General features: G+C 40.4%; 1 protein-coding gene across 2 annotated transcripts in view; it reads left to right on the top strand.

Moving 5' to 3' along the window:
• Window positions 1–20361, top strand: part of DACH2 (dachshund family transcription factor 2) — a 265656-nt gene that overhangs the window by 159567 nt on the left and 85728 nt on the right. For both annotated transcript variants that reach the window (XM_088527599.1, XM_088527598.1), the window contains exon 3: window positions 19459–19590. In XM_088527599.1, the coding sequence (XP_088383725.1) occupies window positions 19459–19590 (132 nt within the window). The remainder of the gene's footprint in view (window positions 1–19458; window positions 19591–20361) is intronic.

Below are 20361 nucleotides of genomic sequence, written 5' to 3'. Positions count from 1 at the left end.
ACTCTTCCCACATGCTACAGTTTGCAGTCTGGTGGGTTGAAATCAACTGACACCCACGAGGCTGCTGGGGTTGGTCGTCCTTTGGTTCTCCTTTTTAGTAACTTCTCAGCCAAGTGGCTCAGCGCTGGGCTCTAAGACTCAGGTGTCTTCAGGAGGGGGTACAAGCCGTGGAAGAGGCGCCTGGCACTTGTCATGAGGAGGATTTAAAGCCTGTGCTTTTGGGAGAGATATAGGTGCTGCAGCTCATGATTGATACACACTTTAAGCTTGTGTTTACAGTCACGTAACTTGTTTTGAGTTTGGCACTTAGCACATTTTTAGAAGTCATTTATTTTCTTCTACCCAGTTTGTCTGGCCTTTCAGACAACTTGCATTATGCTAATGTAATTAATACACATTCTAAAAAGCAGAATTGCAGCAGTTTATTTCAAGGCTGTCTACTTGGCTTTTTTTTTCTTTCTCTTCGCCATGCTGCTTCTCAGCATTTCACAACTACTGCTAAAAGAGTCGTCTTTTCTGCAGTTCTTTCTGGCATGGAAGGTCCTTCCTATATTTCTCTGCCTCATTGACTCTCCATCTCATTTAAAAATCTTTGCTGAAAATACATCTTTTTCCCCTTGCATGACCCTCATAATTTTTATCTCTCTCTGATGTTATTTTAGTATGTAATTTTACTTTTAAACTAGCTGATGGTCCTTCATTTGAGAAAGGGCAATCAATAAATTATGTGCTGATTGTGGTTATTCTTCATCATATTTTTGTATTTCGTTGTCCCAGCTGTAACAGTTGATATATGTTTTTGTTGCACTTTTTCACATTCTTTAGGGTATCATTACTCTTGCCTTTTAAAATTTGATAGAAAATTCTTTTTTCCATCATGAAAGAGTGATAATGAAAGAATGCATCTCCTCCTGCTAAATATCATCTGTATCACTTAATGGCCTTGCTGAAGAAACAAGTTTGAGCAAAGTTAGACATGACTTGAGCATCTTCAGTGGTTCCAATCCAGCAATTTCTGAAAAAAAGGGCAGTATCACCTTATTGACTAGGGCATGTCATTAGGCAGTCAAAAACAAATACAAAGACTACCTTGCAGTCTGAAAATGTGCATTATGTGAAGCCGACAGCATAAATATGTTTTATTATTATTATTATTATTTCATAATTTTGGTAAATGGTTTAATTAATGAATATCTCACTGACTAATGCTGTGCCTGCAGGATTTCCAATTAATGTGTTACTGGCAGACTGTTGGAGATCCTAAAACTTTCAAACTAACTGTGAATTTTGTAAATGTAATACAGCAAGGGCTTGATATGATAAAATTTCAAAGTCCTTAGCCAACTAAAAGGGCAGCTCTTACAGCTATAAAGATTATTTATGAACTTTTAAATGTACTCACCAGTACAATGTATTGTGAAACATGCCAGTATATCCAAAGTAGCTCTAATCATGCCAGATAATTTAGTAACAAATAATCAATGCCAGTCTGCTTTGGCAAGAAACCTCGTATGCAACAGACTCTTGCTTCAAAGATTTATTTTCTGGATAAATAAGAATTGTCATGTTATAATTTGCTGCATGCAAAGCTCTTTCTTAGTGTTGGTCCCCGTAGTAGCATTCTCCCCCAAATTGCTAAGAACTCTCTCTGGAGTGAGTGATTTACTTGTGGTGGTGAAGTTTTGCACAATTCCTGGGCTTTGTGCTGTCAAAATTCCTCTCCTGAAGTCTCTCCAAGCTGGTGTTAATATTGTTTGCAGCCTCTTAAAAGTGGGTAGCCAAAGTATTTATTTGAATGCTTATTTTTATTAAACTAGACAGCATTATTACTGCCACAGATTAAAGACCTGTAATGTGTCTTTAATATTGTTATTAGATGTTAATGTCTTAGGATAGCGCTCTGACAATGAAATAGTTCCCATTTACTTTTCACCATAATGAATCCTAATGTGTCGAGGGACAATAGGCATCTTTGCCTCCTGTTCACCTTGGCCAAATAGGAAAGACAAGAACGGAAGACAACAATTAGTCATCTGTAAGTGAATGAAACTGGAAGCTATGAGCAAAGGCACCTGAATTTGAGTCAGACAGATCTCCCTCATTTTTCTGTTTTTCCTAAATAAAATAAGAACAGACAGTAAGTTGTCCAGTTTCCAAGATTTCTAGTGGGAGTTATTCATAATAGATCTGTTATTTCTACTGTGGTTTACAGTATCATTTCATCTCATTATTGGGGATGTTTTGCTCATTGTATTATAAGCTCTTTCAGGAAGGGAAAAAAAATCATTTCCTGGACAGAGTTTGTTTTCTGCGCTTAGCACTAGAAACTAGATAGGTTTGTTCAAGAAAAAAACATTTACCACTCTGGACAAAATTAAAACGATGCCATCTTGAGTAAATCTGAGTACCTATTGCAGGTGTGATAGAACAAAATCTCCTCTTCTTAGTGTGCATATAGAAATGCATTTGCATTTATCCATGGTATACACTCTTTTTGAACCCCCTTTGGAGTGCCTTAAATATAGTTCATAGAATCATAGAGTGCTTAAGGTTGGAAGGGACCTCTAGAGATCATCCAGTCCAGCCCCCTGCACATGCAGGGTCACCTAGAGCACGTGGCACAGGACTGCGTCCAAGCAGGTTTGGAAGATCTCCAGAGAAGGAGACTCCACAACCTCTCTGGGCAGCCTGTTCCAGTGCTCTGGCACCTTTGCTGTCAAGAAATTTTTCCTTAAGTTTCTGTGGAACTTTTGGTGTTTCAGTTTCTGGCCATTTCCTCTAGTTCTGTCGGTGGCCACCACTGAAAAGAGGCCAGCACCATCCTCCTCACTGCCTCCCTTGAGGTACTTCTAGACACTGCTCAGGTCCCCTCTCAGCCTTCTCCTCTCCATGCTGAACAGGCCCAGCTCCCTCAGCCTCTCCTCATAGGGCAGATGTTCCAGGCCCCTGATCATCCTTGTAGCCCTGTGCTGGACTCTCTCCAGCAGCTCCACATGCCTCTTGTACTGTGGAGCCCAGAACTGGACACAATACTCCAGATGCGGCCTCACCAGGGCTGAGTAGAGGGGCAGGATCACCTCCCTCGACCTGCTGGAGACGCTCTTCTTAACTCACCCCACGATCCCATTGGCCTTCTTGTATCTCATTAGTGCAGTTTTGAGTGCTGCTGAGTCTGAAATATTCCACAGATCTGATGCAGTCTCTATCTAGACAGGCATGTAACAACTGCGAGTGTTTCTGTCTTCAGTGTCACAATTTCTTCCAATGATAAATAAGCAGAATATAGCACCATATGTTTTACTAGTTTATACATTTTTAACAGAGAACAGTTCTAAGGGATATTTTAATCACAGAGATAGTTACCCAATTTTATTTTAATTAAGTACTTTTGTCTGTTATGCTACCCAGTGCAAATGCAACAGGAGCACAGTACATCTCTGTCTACCCTGGTCTCCTGCTGCAATGAGATTCCCATTGGAATGGTAACAGCGATGACTTTTTAATTTTAGAAGCAGGTATCTTGAAACTTTGGGGCTTGTCAGCAGAACAATTACAAGACTGATCAGATAACTTCGTTTATTACACGTCCAAAACATTTCTAGAATATTATACTAATTATTTTAGTACTGGTATTTTTATGTCATTCATTACAAAAATTACATATATGTCATGTATAGAAACAGTCTTTTTTGAATCCCAGGTTCTTTCTTCAGAAGCTTCAGCATGGATTCACCAAGGGGAAATCTTGCTTGATTAACCTGATAGCCTTCTATGATGAAATGACCGGCTGGATAGACGAGGGGAGAGCGGTGGATGTCGTCTATGTCGACTTCACCAAGGCTTTTGACACCGTCCCTCACAACATCCTCCTGGGCAAGCTCCGGAAGTGTGGGATAGATGAGTGGACAGTGAGATGGATTAGGAACTGGCTGGATGGCAGGGCCCAGAGAGTGGTGATCAGCGGTGCAGAGTCTAGTTGGAGGCCTGTGGCTAGTGGGGTCCCCCAGGGGTCAGGCCTTGGTCCAGTCCTGTTCAATTTATTCATCAATGACCTGGATGAAGGCACAGAGTGCTCCCTCAGCAAGTTTGCTGATGATACCAAACTGGGAGGAGTAGCCGATACCCCAGAGGGCTGCGCTGCCATCCAGAGGGACCTGGACAGACTGGACAACTGGGCGGTGAAAAACCTCATGCAATTCAACAAGGCCAAGTGCAAGGTCCTGCACCTGGGGAGGAATAACCCCAGACACCAGCACAGGCTGGGGACTGACCTTCTGGAGAGCAGCTCTGCAGAGAAAGACCTGGGTGTCATGGTGGACGACAAGTTGACCATGAGGCAGCAGTGTGCCCTTGTGGCCAAGAAGGCCAATGGGATCCTGGGGTGCGTTAAGAAGAGCGTCTCCAGCAGGTCGAGGGAGGTGATCCTGCCCCTCTACTCAGCCCTGGTGAGGCCGCATCTGGAGTATTGTGTCCAGTTCTGGGCTCCACAGTACAAGAGGGATGTGGAGCTGCTGGAGAGAGTCCAGTGCAGGGCTGCAAGGATGATCAGGGGCCTGGAACATCTGCCCTATGAGGAGAGGCTGAGGGAGCTGGGCCTGTTCAGCCTGGAGAAGAGAAGGCTGAGAGGGGACCTGAGCAGTGTCTAGAAGTACCTCAAGGGAGGCAGTGAGGAGGATGGTGCTGGCCTCTTTTCAGTGGTGGCCACCGACAGAACTAGAGGAAATGGCCAGAAACTGAAACACCAAAAGTTCCACAGAAACTTAAGGAAAAATTTCTTGACAGCAAAGGTGCCAGAGCACTGGAACAGGCTGCCCAGAGAGGTTGTGGAGTCTCCTTCTCTGGAGATCTTCCAAACCCGCTTGGACGCAGTCCTGTGCCACGTGCTCTAGGTGACCCTGCGTGTGCAGGGGGCTGGACTGGATGATCTCTAGAGGTCCCTTCCAACCTTAAGCATTCTATGATTCTATGATTCTATGAACAACAAATTTCAAAGTTCAATCTGCAGCTCAACCTATGACTTCTTCTGGAAATGCAGAGATGAAGAAGTAGGTTTTTATCTCTCTGCACTTAGAGTTGCTGCAAGACTTGTGGTGCTGACGGCTCGAGGTGTTTAGCGCTGTGTTTGCATCCCCGAGCAAAAGATGACCAGAGCAGCCAGTGTCCTGCTCTGGAAACACAGAGTTACCAGCGGGGGTGCCGGGGCTCTGGGGATGGGGCAGGGGAGTAAAAGCGCCCCTGGATTGGCGCGTTGTGCTCGTCCTTATGCTCCTGCACGTGTGGCCCCGCAGCCGCAGTGCCCTCCTCCCCGCTTCTGCTCTGCTGCTCTTCTGCTGCCCGCGTCCTCGCCAAGAGGGAGCTCAACCTGCCTCCCCCAGCATGAGGGGTCTGTGAGCGGGGGTTCTCCTTACAGCCAGGGCCTGGTTTGCTTCCACGGGTTCCATCCTCAGCCTGTTTTCAACATTTTCTGTCTTTGAAAATGACATATTTTAATACTTGGCTGAAAAGCTGCAGTAGGGTGGCATGTGAGTGAGGAGGTTCCAGGATGGCAGGAGTTGCAAGCCTTTCTGTGGCTGTAAACAGAAAGCAGTGAGGTGCTGAGAAACAAGAAAAGCCTTGGTTGTGATCGATGGCAGGACCTTGCAGCTGTGTTTGGTGCATAAAAGGGGGTATAAACTTGTAGTATTTGAGAACTACGTGGTTAAAATATTGCCGAGTGCAGGTGTGGGAATCAGATCCAAGTTTATTGGGTTTTCTAGTCTCTAGTCTCCAGGTGGGTTCAGCAAATCATGTGTATTGCTTCAGTAGCAGAAATGTGGTAGGTAAAGAAATAAATAATATGTAAAGGAATGATAAACCATGTTATCTTTTTAAAGGAAGAAATGCCTCTGCTGTTTTCGTTTTTTGAGAGATGAACAGTGTAAAGACCGAATGGATGAATGAATGAATTACTGCTCCGTGTGGTTGGATTTGTGGCTACATGTTGGAGAGCAAATTGCTTAGGCTTCTTGTGCCTTTGTGTTTTTCAGTTTTAAGTGGCCCTTGAGAAAGGCATTGTGCTGAGTAGAGAAGTATATGGGAAAACTCTTCCTTCCCTAGGTTACTTTTAGGGTTTGTGGTCACATACCTCTCTTTTGATGATGATAAATACCCAACTTTACGTCTTGGGAATTTCTCAGCTCTTGATCAGTGGTTTATTAATATAATAATTTCAAACTGTTATCAGGCAGTTCTTTCTTTGTTTATATACTGTTCCTAAGGCCCAATGTTTGTGTAACACAGAAACAGTAGTGTATTGCAGTATAAAATGTATGTGTGTTTTTAGCTGTGTGATACACCTGCCAGTCCTAGGCAGAGGAGAAGTGAGGGTCTCTCAACTAACTCAACTCTGTACTCAACTCTGTTGTTGAGTAACTCGGCTGTTACTAGTTGTCCCATTGGCGAGGACTGTTGCAGGGTCGGGGAGCGTGTGGTTCTGCAGAGGTGCTCACAGTCCTCGCTATTACGGGGACGTCCGGACAGAGAATGTTCTCAGTGACTCCTAAGGGTTTATTTAAGTGAATTAATGCAACTAAAGGCTTGTCTGCAGGACCAGGCAGAGGAGGCCTGCTGCAGGAGGCAGCTGACAGTTGTATTGTTATTAATTATTAATAGTGAATAGTTGAAAAAAACCTGTTTTTTCTTCTTCTTCTTTTTTTTTTTTTTTACATTTCAACCCACTCTTTCTTCCACTCAGGGCCTACACTTTCTTATCAGGGCTCTTTACTTTGTAAACTGTTGTGAAAATTTTTTGCACTGTATGTATTACATGTTTTTTCCATATTAAGAACTCCAGGATAAGCGAATTTCGACAGTGCTCTGTGAACACAGAGCTCTCAGTTTACTGTTATGATAGTATCTAAGAAAATGAAGAGCCTATCAATGACTTGAAGGATAAATCATTGCACTCTTTGTAGTTCTGGGACCTTCATGAGGGATTCTCTGCTTAGAAGATGAGAACTATCCGTTGTTACGATCAAGAAGATACATGTTTACCTTGACATTGAATACTTATGATTACATTAGTATGTATATTGGTGCATGCAGCACTACCTGAGTATTTAAATTGAATTGAAGCATTTCAAGTGGCCTAGGTATCTGGAAAGAATCGTGATATATCTTAAGTAGTTTACTTTTAATGCAGTGATTATGGTGTTTTCTTTGTGAGTTGCTACCTCTAAATTAATAGTTACCAAACAGGTAAGCTGCAGCCGGGCAGGGAAGGACTGGCTGTCGCTGCTGTTTAACAGGGATTGATGAAGCTCTTTTAAACTTTTGACTGTGTAGCCTAGGAAGTTTTTTTTACAGTTTTAACAGTGTTTTTATTGTGTAAATAAAATTAGTATTTTCTAACATTTTCTAGCAATAATTTAAGCATATTGCTTTAATTTCTGTTATCTCTTTGCTTAATTAACTGAATTTTCTTGTCAGAGATCACCATTATTACTGAAGAGTTTGAGAAAAATAATTTTCCCATTGTAATCCATGTCTACCTTATTACAGTTTAGTTACCAAATTTTGAGGTTCACAGTATTTTAGAAGGATTAAGATGAAACACCTATGGGCTCAGTGCTTTGTTGTATCTGAATAATCCAGTGGCTTTTCTCAGTCCTCATTTTTCTCAATAACCTGCATTTTCCACTAAAAATTCCTACTAGCAATATCAGTGGTCCTGATGTAACATCACTAGTGGATACCTAATCTTAAATTTGTTTATGATGAGGAAAATCTAAGCATAAATCTTTTCTGGCACTGGCAGTAATAGGCAACTTCAACCAGTCTTCATTCTGTTGAGAAAAATCTAGCCAAATACTTCAGAAAGGAGAAGTTTTTCCAAACTTCAGCACATGTTGGAGTATTACTGAACTATTGAAACCCCAGGACTTGCCCCGATTCATTTTAGTCATGATATCACCCAAAGTTGAAGTATTTTATAAAGCTAAACAATGCCAAATGCATTTGGCTGAGATCAAAAGCCAAATCTATTTGTTCCCTTTCATCTTCAGTGTTCCATTTCCTCGGAGTATGACCTTAGTCAAACATCTATTAAAGTTCGCTTTTGATCTCACTCCCTTTTTTAGAAAAAAAGAAAAAAAAGTCAATCTTGAAAATTTTCTTCCAGAGACAATCACACTATTGTGTTTTAATGTTCCCGTAGTGTGTGAGTAAATAGGATTCTCTGATGTATGTGATAGGACGCGGGTTAAATGGGACAATCATTTTTGTGTCGGAGACAAGAATCAAAAGGCAGCATTCTTCAGGAGCTCTTAACTGGAAAAATCCCCCCGGGTCAGGGGAAACATGTTAACTGGTCAGCGTGCTACTTTTTGTGGTCCTTTGATGAAAATGCCTTGTAATTTGATAACAGGTAGCTGTTCATTTGTAATACGATTTTCTCTTCACCAGTCAAAGCTGCCTAGTGATTAATCAACAGAAAGGTTAATTTTCTTCTCAAGTATGAGAAGTTTAGGAGCTTTTTGAAAGAAACGGGGACAGATGGGATTGTGGATATTATGTCTTTTATTTCCTGCATACAATTATACAGCTATTCCTTGGTCATCTGTAAATTCCTACCGATCAGGGCAGCCGAAATGTCTCAGTTTCACTGCTCATACAGGGGAAGTGAATGAGTAGTTGTATCAAAATACCTAACGGGTCATATATAGAGAAATAAAATTACTGAAAGATTTGTATTTACATAGTATATTGATTTGAGGAATGGTCAGTTGTTAACTGATTCTTAATAACTTTCCTATTAAACCCCTAGTGCAGTGTGACTGCATTGGAAGCCTCAATTAAAGGATTGAGCCATTGATTGCCAAAAACGTTATTTATAAAAGCAGTGCCAATAGGAGAAGCAAAATGTATCTTTTTAATTGTTGAATTAAAAGAGTAATAGCATATTATTTAACTAGAATCTACCCTGAACTAAGTTAGAATCTGATCTTAATGGAAACAGTTTGAATATTACCCAGATGTGCTTATAATAATATACAATACTCATATATCAATGTGATAGTTAAAGTAGGCTTAAATTTCTCAGCTCTGAAAAGATAAGCACCATCACTAGCAATCAATGATTTGATCTTTCCAAATGAATTTAAGGCGCTTACAGCTCTTTTGGTGGTGTATTTTCAGACATAGTTCGTAATGAAATTATTCCACCTGGATTTGCTAAATGTTGAGAGTATTCCATTTTAGTCCAACAGAATCCAACAGAATATGTTTTTGTGGATTATACCTTCAGTGTATTGTGTCCTTCATGATTTTGAAGGAAGCATTTTTAGTGCTCTGCTTTTGAAGTAGGATGGGGTATGTTGTTAACACCAAGGTGGTGTTCTCGGGGTTACTCCGCTGGCTCTTTAAATTCCCTTCTCAAATGCAGAGGCTGATCTTTGTGGCCTTTTGAACAACACCTTTGTGGTTCTTGGCTGAACTTACAGTCCGGTCTCAGGTGTGGCCACAGGTCCAGAGATGTGCAGCAGTGAACTAATACTTATTGGAAATAATACTTATTTTACAATTGAGGATGCTAATCTCCAAGATGGCACGAGAAAATTAAAATGGTCTGTCTATAAATTCGGTGCTGCATCATCTTTAGCTCTTCTTCACAGTGAAGTAAAATTGTGCTGCCGCTGTTACAGTCTGCAATGGTGAGAAAGGAAATTTACGTCTCTTCACTTGCGAAGTGAGTGCTCAGAAATTCTACACTGCTTTCCTGAAAAAGGTGGCAAATCATATTAAAGATTACAATCTTAATGCTAAGGAGAGACTGAGGAGTAAGTACAATGATATTAAAGGGAATGAGTGACTTATTACATAATGAAGAGTGTGGAAATATTTAGTGACATAGTATTATAAGAAGATGGACCTGCTGTGCTGATGCAGACTCATGAGTAAAGATCACTAGCGTTTAAGGATCTGCAAGGGCAAAGGGAGTATTTGCATAATTTTAGATTATCGAGTGTTTCAGCTCGCTGACTAGATTATGCCTGTCCTTCTAGAGGCTGCATTTGGCTTGGAGGCTGCAAGTTAATTCAGCTTGACCAATAAGTAGAGACATGTCTTTTAAGATTTAAACAAAATGATGCATTTCATCTTCTATGTGCAATTTTTATTCACAAGCTCGAACAAGGAAACAAGCTCCCTATCAGTTTGTCAACTTTAAAAATGTTCTTTATGTTCCATAGCATAGAGTGAAAATAGCTATTTTGGCATAACTCTGTAAACAAAGAAGGTATTAGCCAATTGGGACTAAATTATTTGTCTTCTGTGTTATTTTATAGGTAATTGTGCATGAATAAGTTTCAGCAAATCTATATTACAGTAGTAATGGGAAAATCAGAACAATCAGAAGCAGAAAATGCTAGATTTAAGGTACACATTCATCTGTAAGTCTGTTCCAAGCATCGTTTGCTTGTGAGATCAGTAGCCATTAATTTATGGCCCCGAGGAGAATCCTGTTCTTGGCCTTTCTTCATGTCTTTCCTCTTCTCTTCCTGTGCTGCCTGCTCGTTTCCAGGAACCTGCTCCTTGTGCTTGGCTCCTCCAAGGAACAGACGCGGGTTGTGTCCCAGGCTGCTTGCAGGAGACCACGCGAGGCTGCTTCCTTGTGAACTGAAGACTTTTCATTTCCTTCTTCCCTCTGTTAAAAAATCAGAACCATGATCAAAATAGACATTATTTTTGTAGGAATTCTTTTTTTCACTAGACATTGGCAAGAGAAAAAGTTAAAAAAACTCTAAATATATTATGGTGGTATAAACATAACTATGTTAAATATAGTTATATCCACACTGTGTGCTTCTTCCTCTTTTTCCTCTGCAGTCTTAGCAATTCACATATCCATCACTACTTGATGGAAGGTGCCAAAGCAGCAGTGAATCTTTTCACCGTAGGACGTGTTTGAGCAGCTGTCGGTGCTTGACCTGCTCATTCGTGTCCCAGAGGCTGCCTAGAAAGCCAGTCCGTTTGCAAATTGAGTTAGATTGCTGAGTGTGCTGTGCTGAAACCAAAGTAAACAAATGTAAAATATTTCATTTTCTTTTTAGTTAGTGTTACTAGTAAAGGGGTACGTGGCGTGACACACCACTAGTGAAAAGTCATAACGAAAGTGTAGTTAAAATCATCCTTTATTGCTTTACCAGCTCAACAAATACCATCCCCAAATATATTTCCTGTGAATTGACTGTAGTATTCTAATGATCTGAAAGCTCTTATGTTTCATTCCCCCTCAACAGCCAGAATTGGAATGTCCTTGTAGGTCTCAGAAGAATATTCCATGAATTTATGTTCCTAAGCGATGCTGCTTTGGAACTTCCTTCTTTGGAGCCTGGATTGGCTGAATGCCGTCTGGGGAAGCGTGCATGGGCTCCCTCTCTGCTTAGGTTGTTGTGCTTCAAATAGACATAAGGTTGTTGAGCACTTTAGGAAGTGCCAGTGGATTTCTCCGCCTTGTCTAAGCGTAGCATTAGCTACTGTTTGTTACCACAGCATCAAGTTTCTATTTTTGGTGGAGGTCTTAGAAAAGTTGCTTATGTGGAAGAAATGCTGTGTTAGGAGAAGGTTCTACCAAGCTGCACAAGTGAAACTGTCTGGCTTAAATTTTCCCACTTGGGCTGGCACTGGCTGCCATCTCAACTGACAGGCTCTTTCCAGTGATTTTGGCAGGAAGAAACTAGTCCCTGTGAACATTCACACTCTGATTATAGATTGATTTCAGGGGTATTGCCCTAAGATTGCAGAATTGCAAAGGCTATCAGGAAGGCAGAATTTTGTCCTTGGCTGAATACTTTGTCTAGCAACTTAAACCAGTTGCAATACTTGGTGCAGTTCCTTAAATGCAAATCGTTTTCCCTCCTTCTCAACAGTGCTCACCGTAGTAGCAATGTGATGAGCTCACCACTAAACATGGGCCAAAGGACCACTGTTTCCTTCAAGTTCCTCTCATAACTGGTCGTTGTAGGTCCAGCCTCATATCTATGGGGAAACAGTTCATTATCATAGTGCTTTTGCTTTTGATTTGAAAAGAAAATAACACAAGAGGTGGCTACCTCGCTGCTGCTGTTCATAGCTGGGGAGTAATCACATGAAATTAATATTAATACTTGCTTGGTTTCGGTGGAACAAACAGTTCAGCAAAGCTGAGGAAAGATCAGAGTAACGTTTCTTCCTTGTAACACTTCAGCTTCTGGGAGGATTTGTGAAGAGATCGGTAAAATAGGATTCTCAGGAGGACTTTGTCACATTGATCCAGCTGAAGTGAACAGAGCACTTTAAAACCCAGTCGCTGGCAGCTGTGCTGAGAACCAGGGACCTTGGCAGGATATTAAGGTTTGATCTGAAATACTGTAGTACAGTGAATTCATGGAACTCGGTATTCACTTAAAATATCGAGTGTTTCAAGGATTTTAAATTGTGATTGGAGATAAGTGGGACATAGCTGAGCTGTGCCATCAGATACAAAGAGATACTTGTATGGTATTTTCCAATCACAAGGAAGAAGTAGCTTAAAATCACTCACAAAGATATCGATATTCTCGGGAGGCCTTCCAGCCCAATTAATTTTACAAACACCAGAGATTTGTGCCAACTCCAGATAAGCTTTCAGACTTTCTGGTACTTAACGAAAAGGATCTTCAAAAACTTTAGCAATTTCCCCATCATTACAGCTTATGGAGAAGGGCTTTAAAACTGCAGAAATCAATTTAATAGAAAAGGAATAAACATGAAGAAAAAAAATAGTAATAATTCATTCTAATTTTGGATGAGAGTACTAGCACCATGACAGAGATGCACAATGATACTGAAGCGACAGATCATTAAAGATGAGTATGAGGACTATTAGGAGGTAATGTATGAATTACATAATCATAGGTCCTCAGGAATCCTGAAGTGTTCTAGGATGGGTAACTAGGTCCTGAAATCAAAGGCAAACACAGTGACTTATGAAGCCCCTGAGAAGATCTGACTGGGGCCATTAAAGCCAGTTGGTGCAGGCAGGGCCCGGGTGTCTGAGTCGTTTTAAATGTGTTTTGGGTAAGTCTGAACCTGCACATCTGGGACACCTCCCCAGGCGACCGCGTTGCCACCATCGTCATGTCCTTTGGTGCGGGGCAGGTGGCCGATGTTCCCCATGTTCCCCACGCAGGTTGAGGCCGAAGGCAGCCCTTCCTTCCCGGGCAGGTGACAGCACCTTCGTACCCTCTCCTGTGGCTCCTGAATGTTCAGTGCTTTGAGGTTAACTGTTTCACCTATAAGTAGGATTTATTTTTGTATATTGCTGTGGAGGAAGTAATTTAACACATTCCTAGTTTAGTTTTTAGTTTTTAAAATCCTCATCTCAAAGAATTGCAATCTTTAGTCCATTGCAACACCACTGTAAGCTGATAGTTTGAGAATGTGGATGGTTATGAGCATTAGTGTGACTCATCTCTGCCTGCCCTAGTGAAAACTGAGTCCTAATTAATAAATTTATCATTCTGTTTATGTATGAAGACACACTTTTAAGTGTGTCAAATGGAGTTAGTCTAAGGAATTTTATGTTGAAAATTTTAAATAGCATCATTAAAATTGCATTGAACAGGCCTACAAGAGCATCCAGTGTATCTATATGAAGTATGATGTTTTCAACAATAATTCAGTGGCTAAGTCTGTCTTCCTTATGCTTCCATCTTCTGTAACCTGTAGATCAAAAGTGGGATGGTCAGTCAATCAAATATACAGAAGGTAAAGGTCACTACAGTGCAGAATACTAAAAGTATTAAGCATTACAGTCTTGACAAATCATTCTCAGGGCATAGATTGTAAAAAAGAGCAGAAAATGTCACGAAATTAATCAATTCTCATGAGACACAGTGTAAGTATGAAGGAAAAAATAGTGTAACCCTCTCAGAGCTCTCTGTAGTCCTGATTTTTCTGTTTTCCTTCTGTTTCCCTGCAGTTTTAATTGTCATAAGATAAAGGCTATATTTTCTTCTGTATGAAGCTATCTGTAAATATTTATAGATTGCTGGTCTTGCTGGTATCTGTTTGAACATGTGGTCATTTTAACATGTAGGCATTAAAATTTATGACCATCACTACACACACGAGCACAAAACAAAGAAGTTGAAGAACAAGTGATCTGGAATGAAAATTCTTACAAAATGATGCAAGATCGGGACAGAGAGGGGACGAAGGCAGAAAAGATCCCAACTGGAAAGTAAATTTTCCACATATTTTACGGTGAACCCCCAAATTTGTTGGTGTCAAGACTTTTGCTACTGCCTAAATATCTGTAAATCTAGAGAATGGCAGCCTGTTACTGCCTTATTCCACTTAGTGGTAGGGGCCTTGGCATGTAAAACCTTCAATCTTGTGATCTGTGCAAAGTGGTATTTTAAAATTAAAACAGGTTGAGCAAGCACACTGTATGAAGAGAGAATTCCTAGGATTTTGAAATCACCTCCTCCGAGAATGAGAAACATTTGTGCAACCATAATTCTGATTCGCCTGGACATTTGGTAAAGTCTTTAAATTCCAATATCCCCCGCTCCTTTTTCCCCAGCACTACTGTCTGCTTGATGATAGAGAATCGATTGACCTGTGGTTGGATCAGGGCTGTGTGATGAAGAGGCCCATGTAGGCCTGGGCCTATCCAGCTGCGGCAGAGGCCGGGGAGGGAAGATGCAGGGGCTGCACAAAGGCCACGAGCAAGGTCTCCCATGCAGAGGCTGCATGGCAATTCATTGCAGAAGAAAGGTAGTTTAGCTTGTCCGGGAAGGATTAATTCCCAGCAATTCCTGACAAATATGCCTAGTATTTATATTTCATTTATATCCCTTAGCGATGTTCTTCTTTTGACATAATATAGTTTACGATAGTTTCTGAGATGTTTTGCCTACAGCAATCTTCAGTAGTCTCTGAAATCTCATTAAGAGAAAGGGTTTAGCAAATTAGTCTTTATTTTTGATTTCATTTTGTGCATTTAATGGGATATTCTGTATATCTACTTTCAATTTTTTTTACTGTAAAAGTAAATTTTCTCTGTTGTCTGGGGGGTTTCCTGCTGCAAAATGAGAGATAAAACATGCATGTATTGAAAATGTGGTTGTAATACCAGGACAGCTACTCTGCTGGTATCAGAACTCATGAAATAAGCTCAGCTTTTGTAGTACATTTCTTGGTTATCGACTACATTTCAGCCTGGCAATGTCAAATGGGTTAACATGGATTTCAAAATCCGTGTTAGGCTCCAAAGTGTCCTCCCAGGACTTTGGGTGGGTACTCAAGCAATTTAGCCCTTGACAAAGCTTCGTGCTGCTGCGGTTGCTCTCACATCCCATCCTGGGCCTGCAGTGGCCAATTACTCATCACGTTCAGTTCTCACCGTTGCTCCACTGTTTCCTGGTGATGGATTTTTCCGACCTGTCTGTAATGGTTGCAGGATGCCCATGCGCAGCCATTGCAAGCAGAACTGGCAAAGAGTCAAAACTTCCTAGAGCTTCTAACTGAGTCAGTTTGAACAAGTGGAAGAAGGGTGCAATAATCAGGCCTGCATGTTTTGATGTGTCACAAAAAGTTCTTAACGCTTGGACTCTGTTAAAGTTCTTCATCAGGATTTCGGTTTAACTGTCATTCACGTTAGTAGATAGATTTTACCTCTGATAATCACTAAATAAGGACGATTCACTTCAGCTACAGAGAAGTTTTCGCGTTCTAATAATAAATTCTGAAAATAATTCTTGCAGGCATTCTGAAACCTTGAAGCGCATTGCGTGTTTATTATTCTACGTATTTTTATTGAAGAAAATAGGGAAGAAAGCACATCCTTTCAGTATTCAAAGGCCTAATTTATTGGATGTTTAGAAATTGTTTTCACTGTTTGCAATATGGTATCTCACATTAACATTTCATACTACCAGATGTTTCATTATTCCTGTTTTAGCACATCATACTTGACCCATAGCAGCTTTGAATGCAAATAACAAACAAGCTGATGCACAATGCTTGACTGTTAAACTAAAATAATATGGCAAGGCTAAACTGGTTTTCATTTTTTGCTTTTGAATATTATTAATTGCAATGTGTTGACTGTTAATTTAATTAAATGCTTTGTTTTAATATAAGCCCATACTTCAGTTCACTGACTCACCGTTTCATTTAATTAATTGCAAACCTCAAGATTTGATTACTCGTAGTTCTCCCTTTGTTAATTTACTCGTTCACGGTTTTGACAGAAAAGCTTTCAAACTAATATGGAGGAGGGGCACAGTCTTGACTAATTAGGAAACCGAAAAAATAGCTGTAGTTTGGGTTCAAGATTAGCTTGATACCAAGAGTCACCTTAAAATACTAAAATAGACTCGGAGGACTGACTTGGTGCTTGTATTTACGGATCGCGCTGGATTTTGTGCGCTCTCTGGTGTCCCCCGCCCCGGGCGCTGCAGCCGCTCGGTGTCCGCGGGGCGGACGGTGTCGGCGGGGGCCGCTCCTCGTGAGGGAGACGCTGCAGCCCTCGTGTCTCCCACGGCCCTGGCGGCTTCCCGGGGCGCTGCGGCCTGCCGCGCTGCGTGGAACGGAGGAAACGGGCCTAGGTTACGGCTTGAATTTAAGACCCACACAGTTTCAGAAACTCCCTTGGTTTCAGCTTAAGTGTCAGTGTGCTGGTGTCTGCCTCCTGCCAGGTTTATTTCTGGGCTAAATTACTGTGTTGTCTCGTAGAGTTGTGCAGAAAGGGAGAGTACCCAGTCCCTGGCAGAACCTAAATTACAGAATGAAGAGACAATGCTCTTCTTTTTGCTTTGTTTTTTGAAAGGTTGTAAAGGCTGGGTGTGTTTGACAGTAAGTGTAATGTAGTTTATTTCCTGGGTGTTTAGTGATTGATAACAGCTGGAGAAAGGTAGTTGAAGGAAGAGAATTTAAAGTGTAAATGGAGAGAAAAAGCTGAATGCTTTGCAGTATGTAATCCTTGTGCTTTTCTTTTCATAGGTGAAAGTAGAGGGATAGAAGTACACTTAGCAGCATTTCCCTAGTGCATTTTCAAAGCAAGGTACTCTAAGTAAGACTTTTTTTTGCTGATAATGATGAAAATGATTCCGTTCTTTGTAGGTGTTTAGGTAAGTCAGTTGAAGAGCAGCCCCCTTGCCACAGCTAGCCAGAGCTGAGTCAGTTATAGAAAAGAGTTTTATTATAGGTTGATGGCCTCTGCAATATCCTTAATTGAAGATTAGGACAATGTGTGACTTGCTCTACATTTTCTTCAATCATTTCAGTCTGCTGCTCTCCCTTACTGCTGACACCATTTATTTTAACCTCAATTTTAGTAGCTTTCAGATATTTTGAGGCATTAATACAGTATATTTCAGTTGGCTCCTACAGTCAGATTTTGGGGCTCATGGTATTATCCCAGCTCAAACAACAAATAATATAGACTGGAGGATACCTGCAGGGGAGTGTAAAGGTAGCACTGGAGGTAGCATTATTTGCTTCACCTTTATGCCTGTCCACTCGGGATGCCCAGGCTGTAGTGCTTCCTACATCAGGTAAAGCACCCTTTGCTTTATCTGCTTTATGCTTTTAATGCTGCAGTGGAGTTCCTTTGGTGTGGCAGATGGCACGACATCGACTTCTGATACATCAGTGTTTGGCTGTTGTCCTTACGGCAGCTGTGTCTGGTTAGGGAGCTCCAAAATGCCTGACAATAATTGCATTTAATTTCAGCAGGCTGCGTTGTGGTGACTTTGGAGCTCTGTTTATTCCATTCTGTTTCTTCCTCCATACATTTTCTGCCTGGTTCAACAACTGTGTAGTGGAAGCTGCTTTTCTTTGCGGCCCTACATAATGCTGAGCCTTCACTTTGCACTTAAAACAGATGTCTGAAATTGCTTTCCATTCTCTGCTTAAGTCTTTATGAATAAGTTCTCTGCTGTTTTGTCACTTAGAATATCAAGAGCAGGTATAAATATTGAGCCAGATGCAAATTATTGAGAGACTGGCTCATCCTTACATATTTGGGTACCTAAATACTGTGATAAAAAACTCCATATTCAAACTCTTTATCTTTTGTAACCTTTAATATAAAAGTAAATTTTTTTAAATGTGTTGGAAATTAAAATAGGATAGGCTGTGAGCGAGTACAAGTTCTGAAAAAAAAGATTTAGTGAAGCATGTATCTCAAAACTTGAAATTGTTTGGAGTAGGAGCAAAATTTAGAAGTTCAGGTAGTCCAGCAAATCACATAGAAAAATCTTACTAATAGTAAATTCTTTAGAAGACTTGTATTGATGCTTCTTTTTTGAAGTTGTGGAAAATAATGTGACATTAACTTAATCTTGCTTCCTTTCTCTGGAAAAAAAGGTGGTGAGTTTATAAAACATTTCATCTGTTCCTGGAAGTTTAGTTCTTAGTTCTTGGGACAATGTGAACATTTAAGGTCTTATCCTGCGATGGATTAGGTGTTAGTGGCATCAGCCAAAGATGCTGAAAGTAGAAGCGAGAACATCAGGATTTGATATTTACTTGATTAATGAAAAACCTGTAGCATTTGCAAAAGAACTTTAAAGGATATTGGAGTAATTTTATTTTTAAATCAGAAATGAGTACTGTTATGGTATAGTGCTCATCTGCATGGTGTGTAAACACTACATGAAAGTTGGTGATGATGTTTTCTGAACTTATTATTGATATGTGTTTAATTTATCTTTAAATAAACAATATAGTCAGTATAGTTTTTCACATGAGTGACAGAACTGTAAAACAAGAGTCTACTTGGAAGAAGAGGTTATTTGTGGTCTGGCCCCAGTGCTTTTGGATTACAGGAGCATGTAGCTCTGGTTTCTATACCTACATATGAGAAAACATGTCACGTCCTTCCCCCTGCCACACAGATGCAGTGAGAGTCCATTGCTTCCTTCCTCAAGTCATGTTAAGTCATATTTTTGAAGCTGGTTATAGAAGCAGCTCGACAAATGTAAATATCAAGTTCATAGCTGCTTTTAAAATAAAACATTTTAATTTAGAATGTGTGACATCATAAGATGTGAAAATTATTATTAGTTCACTTCAATCAGTATCTAATCTCTCAGTAAGCAATACTTTCCAGAAACAGAAGATTATTCAATTCAGTTTTGCTTTATGAAATCTTTGTGTTTATACAACATGCATCACCAACAAGAAATTCTGTCCTTCTGCCAGTGATTTGGTGGAACAGGACATGACATGCCTGACGATGCATTTAGTAAATGGAATATAGTACTGGAATAACCCAAATGACTTTAAAATAAGGAGAATAGAATATAATTGGAATAACAGTATATAATTGAAAAAAAAAATGTGTATTGAATTTATATGACAGTTATTCGCACTGAAAAGAAGTTGCCTAATTTTCATGTTTTTCTGTGTTGTGATATTACATTTTAATTTGCTTGTATTTCTGTCTAGGTCTGACAGCTGCTGCCATGGCAGAGGCTATGAAGTTACAGAAGATGAAACTCATGGCAATGAATAGCCTTCATGGAAGTGGCAGTCAAAATGGAACAGAATCCGAAAATGAAGAACTCAATTCTAATGCAGGTAAGTAATGCTGTGTGTGCAAGCTGAAGGACAGCCTCAACATCTGGTTTTGTGCATGGGAAACAAAATCTAAATCCTGTATACAATTCTTGTGCTCTTTTATTTTTGCAAGCTTTGCTTGTCAGTCATTGATTCGAAATCACTTCACTTAGTGCTTGATTTACCCTCCTAACAGGCATCTACCTTTGTTTTGTTGAGGATTATTTTCATTATGTAAAAACAGAGACATTCTAAACAGCTCTCTAAATACATTCTTAGTCAAAAAAGACTTCTATCTTAAGCGATAAAACTTTTGAGTCTGGAGTTTTCCTGTAAGTTATGGAAAGTTTCCGAAACATCAGGTTGTTGGAACTCATCATGAGCCACCATAGTTCACTGGAGAAAGATAAAGTAGGGAATGCTAAATTACTCTAAGATTTCCAGTATTTTGTTCTTTCCTTGAGTGGATGCTTGCTAACCAGAACTATGGAATAGGGTCGTGATGAGTATTTGTTACAACCGGCCTAGAAGCAAAACCTTGGGACAAAGGCACTGACACTGAACCCATGTTCAGCCTGGTCTGCCATAAACACAGGCAGAGACCTGAACCAAGTCCCCTGAGTCACAGCTGCACGAGAGCAGGGTCCAGAGTTTAAAGCAGAAATGGATCCTTGAAGGGAATATAGGTTTGTTTGTTTGCTTTGTTTTTTTGTTGTTGTTCTCTCTTTTAATCTAAAGACCTTTCCAGGCATATGGAAAAAGTCTTACTGGAATGTTGTGGAGAATCTAGAA

This window comes from Tinamus guttatus, unplaced genomic scaffold, assembly GCF_059628265.1.
Source record: "Tinamus guttatus ecotype Peru unplaced genomic scaffold, ASM5962826v1 Tinamus_guttatus_pri_ptg000287l, whole genome shotgun sequence".
Taxonomy (NCBI): Eukaryota; Metazoa; Chordata; class Aves; order Tinamiformes; family Tinamidae; genus Tinamus; species Tinamus guttatus.
Note: the sequence above shows the minus strand (reverse complement) of the source record. Positions and strands in the feature narration are given on the sequence as shown.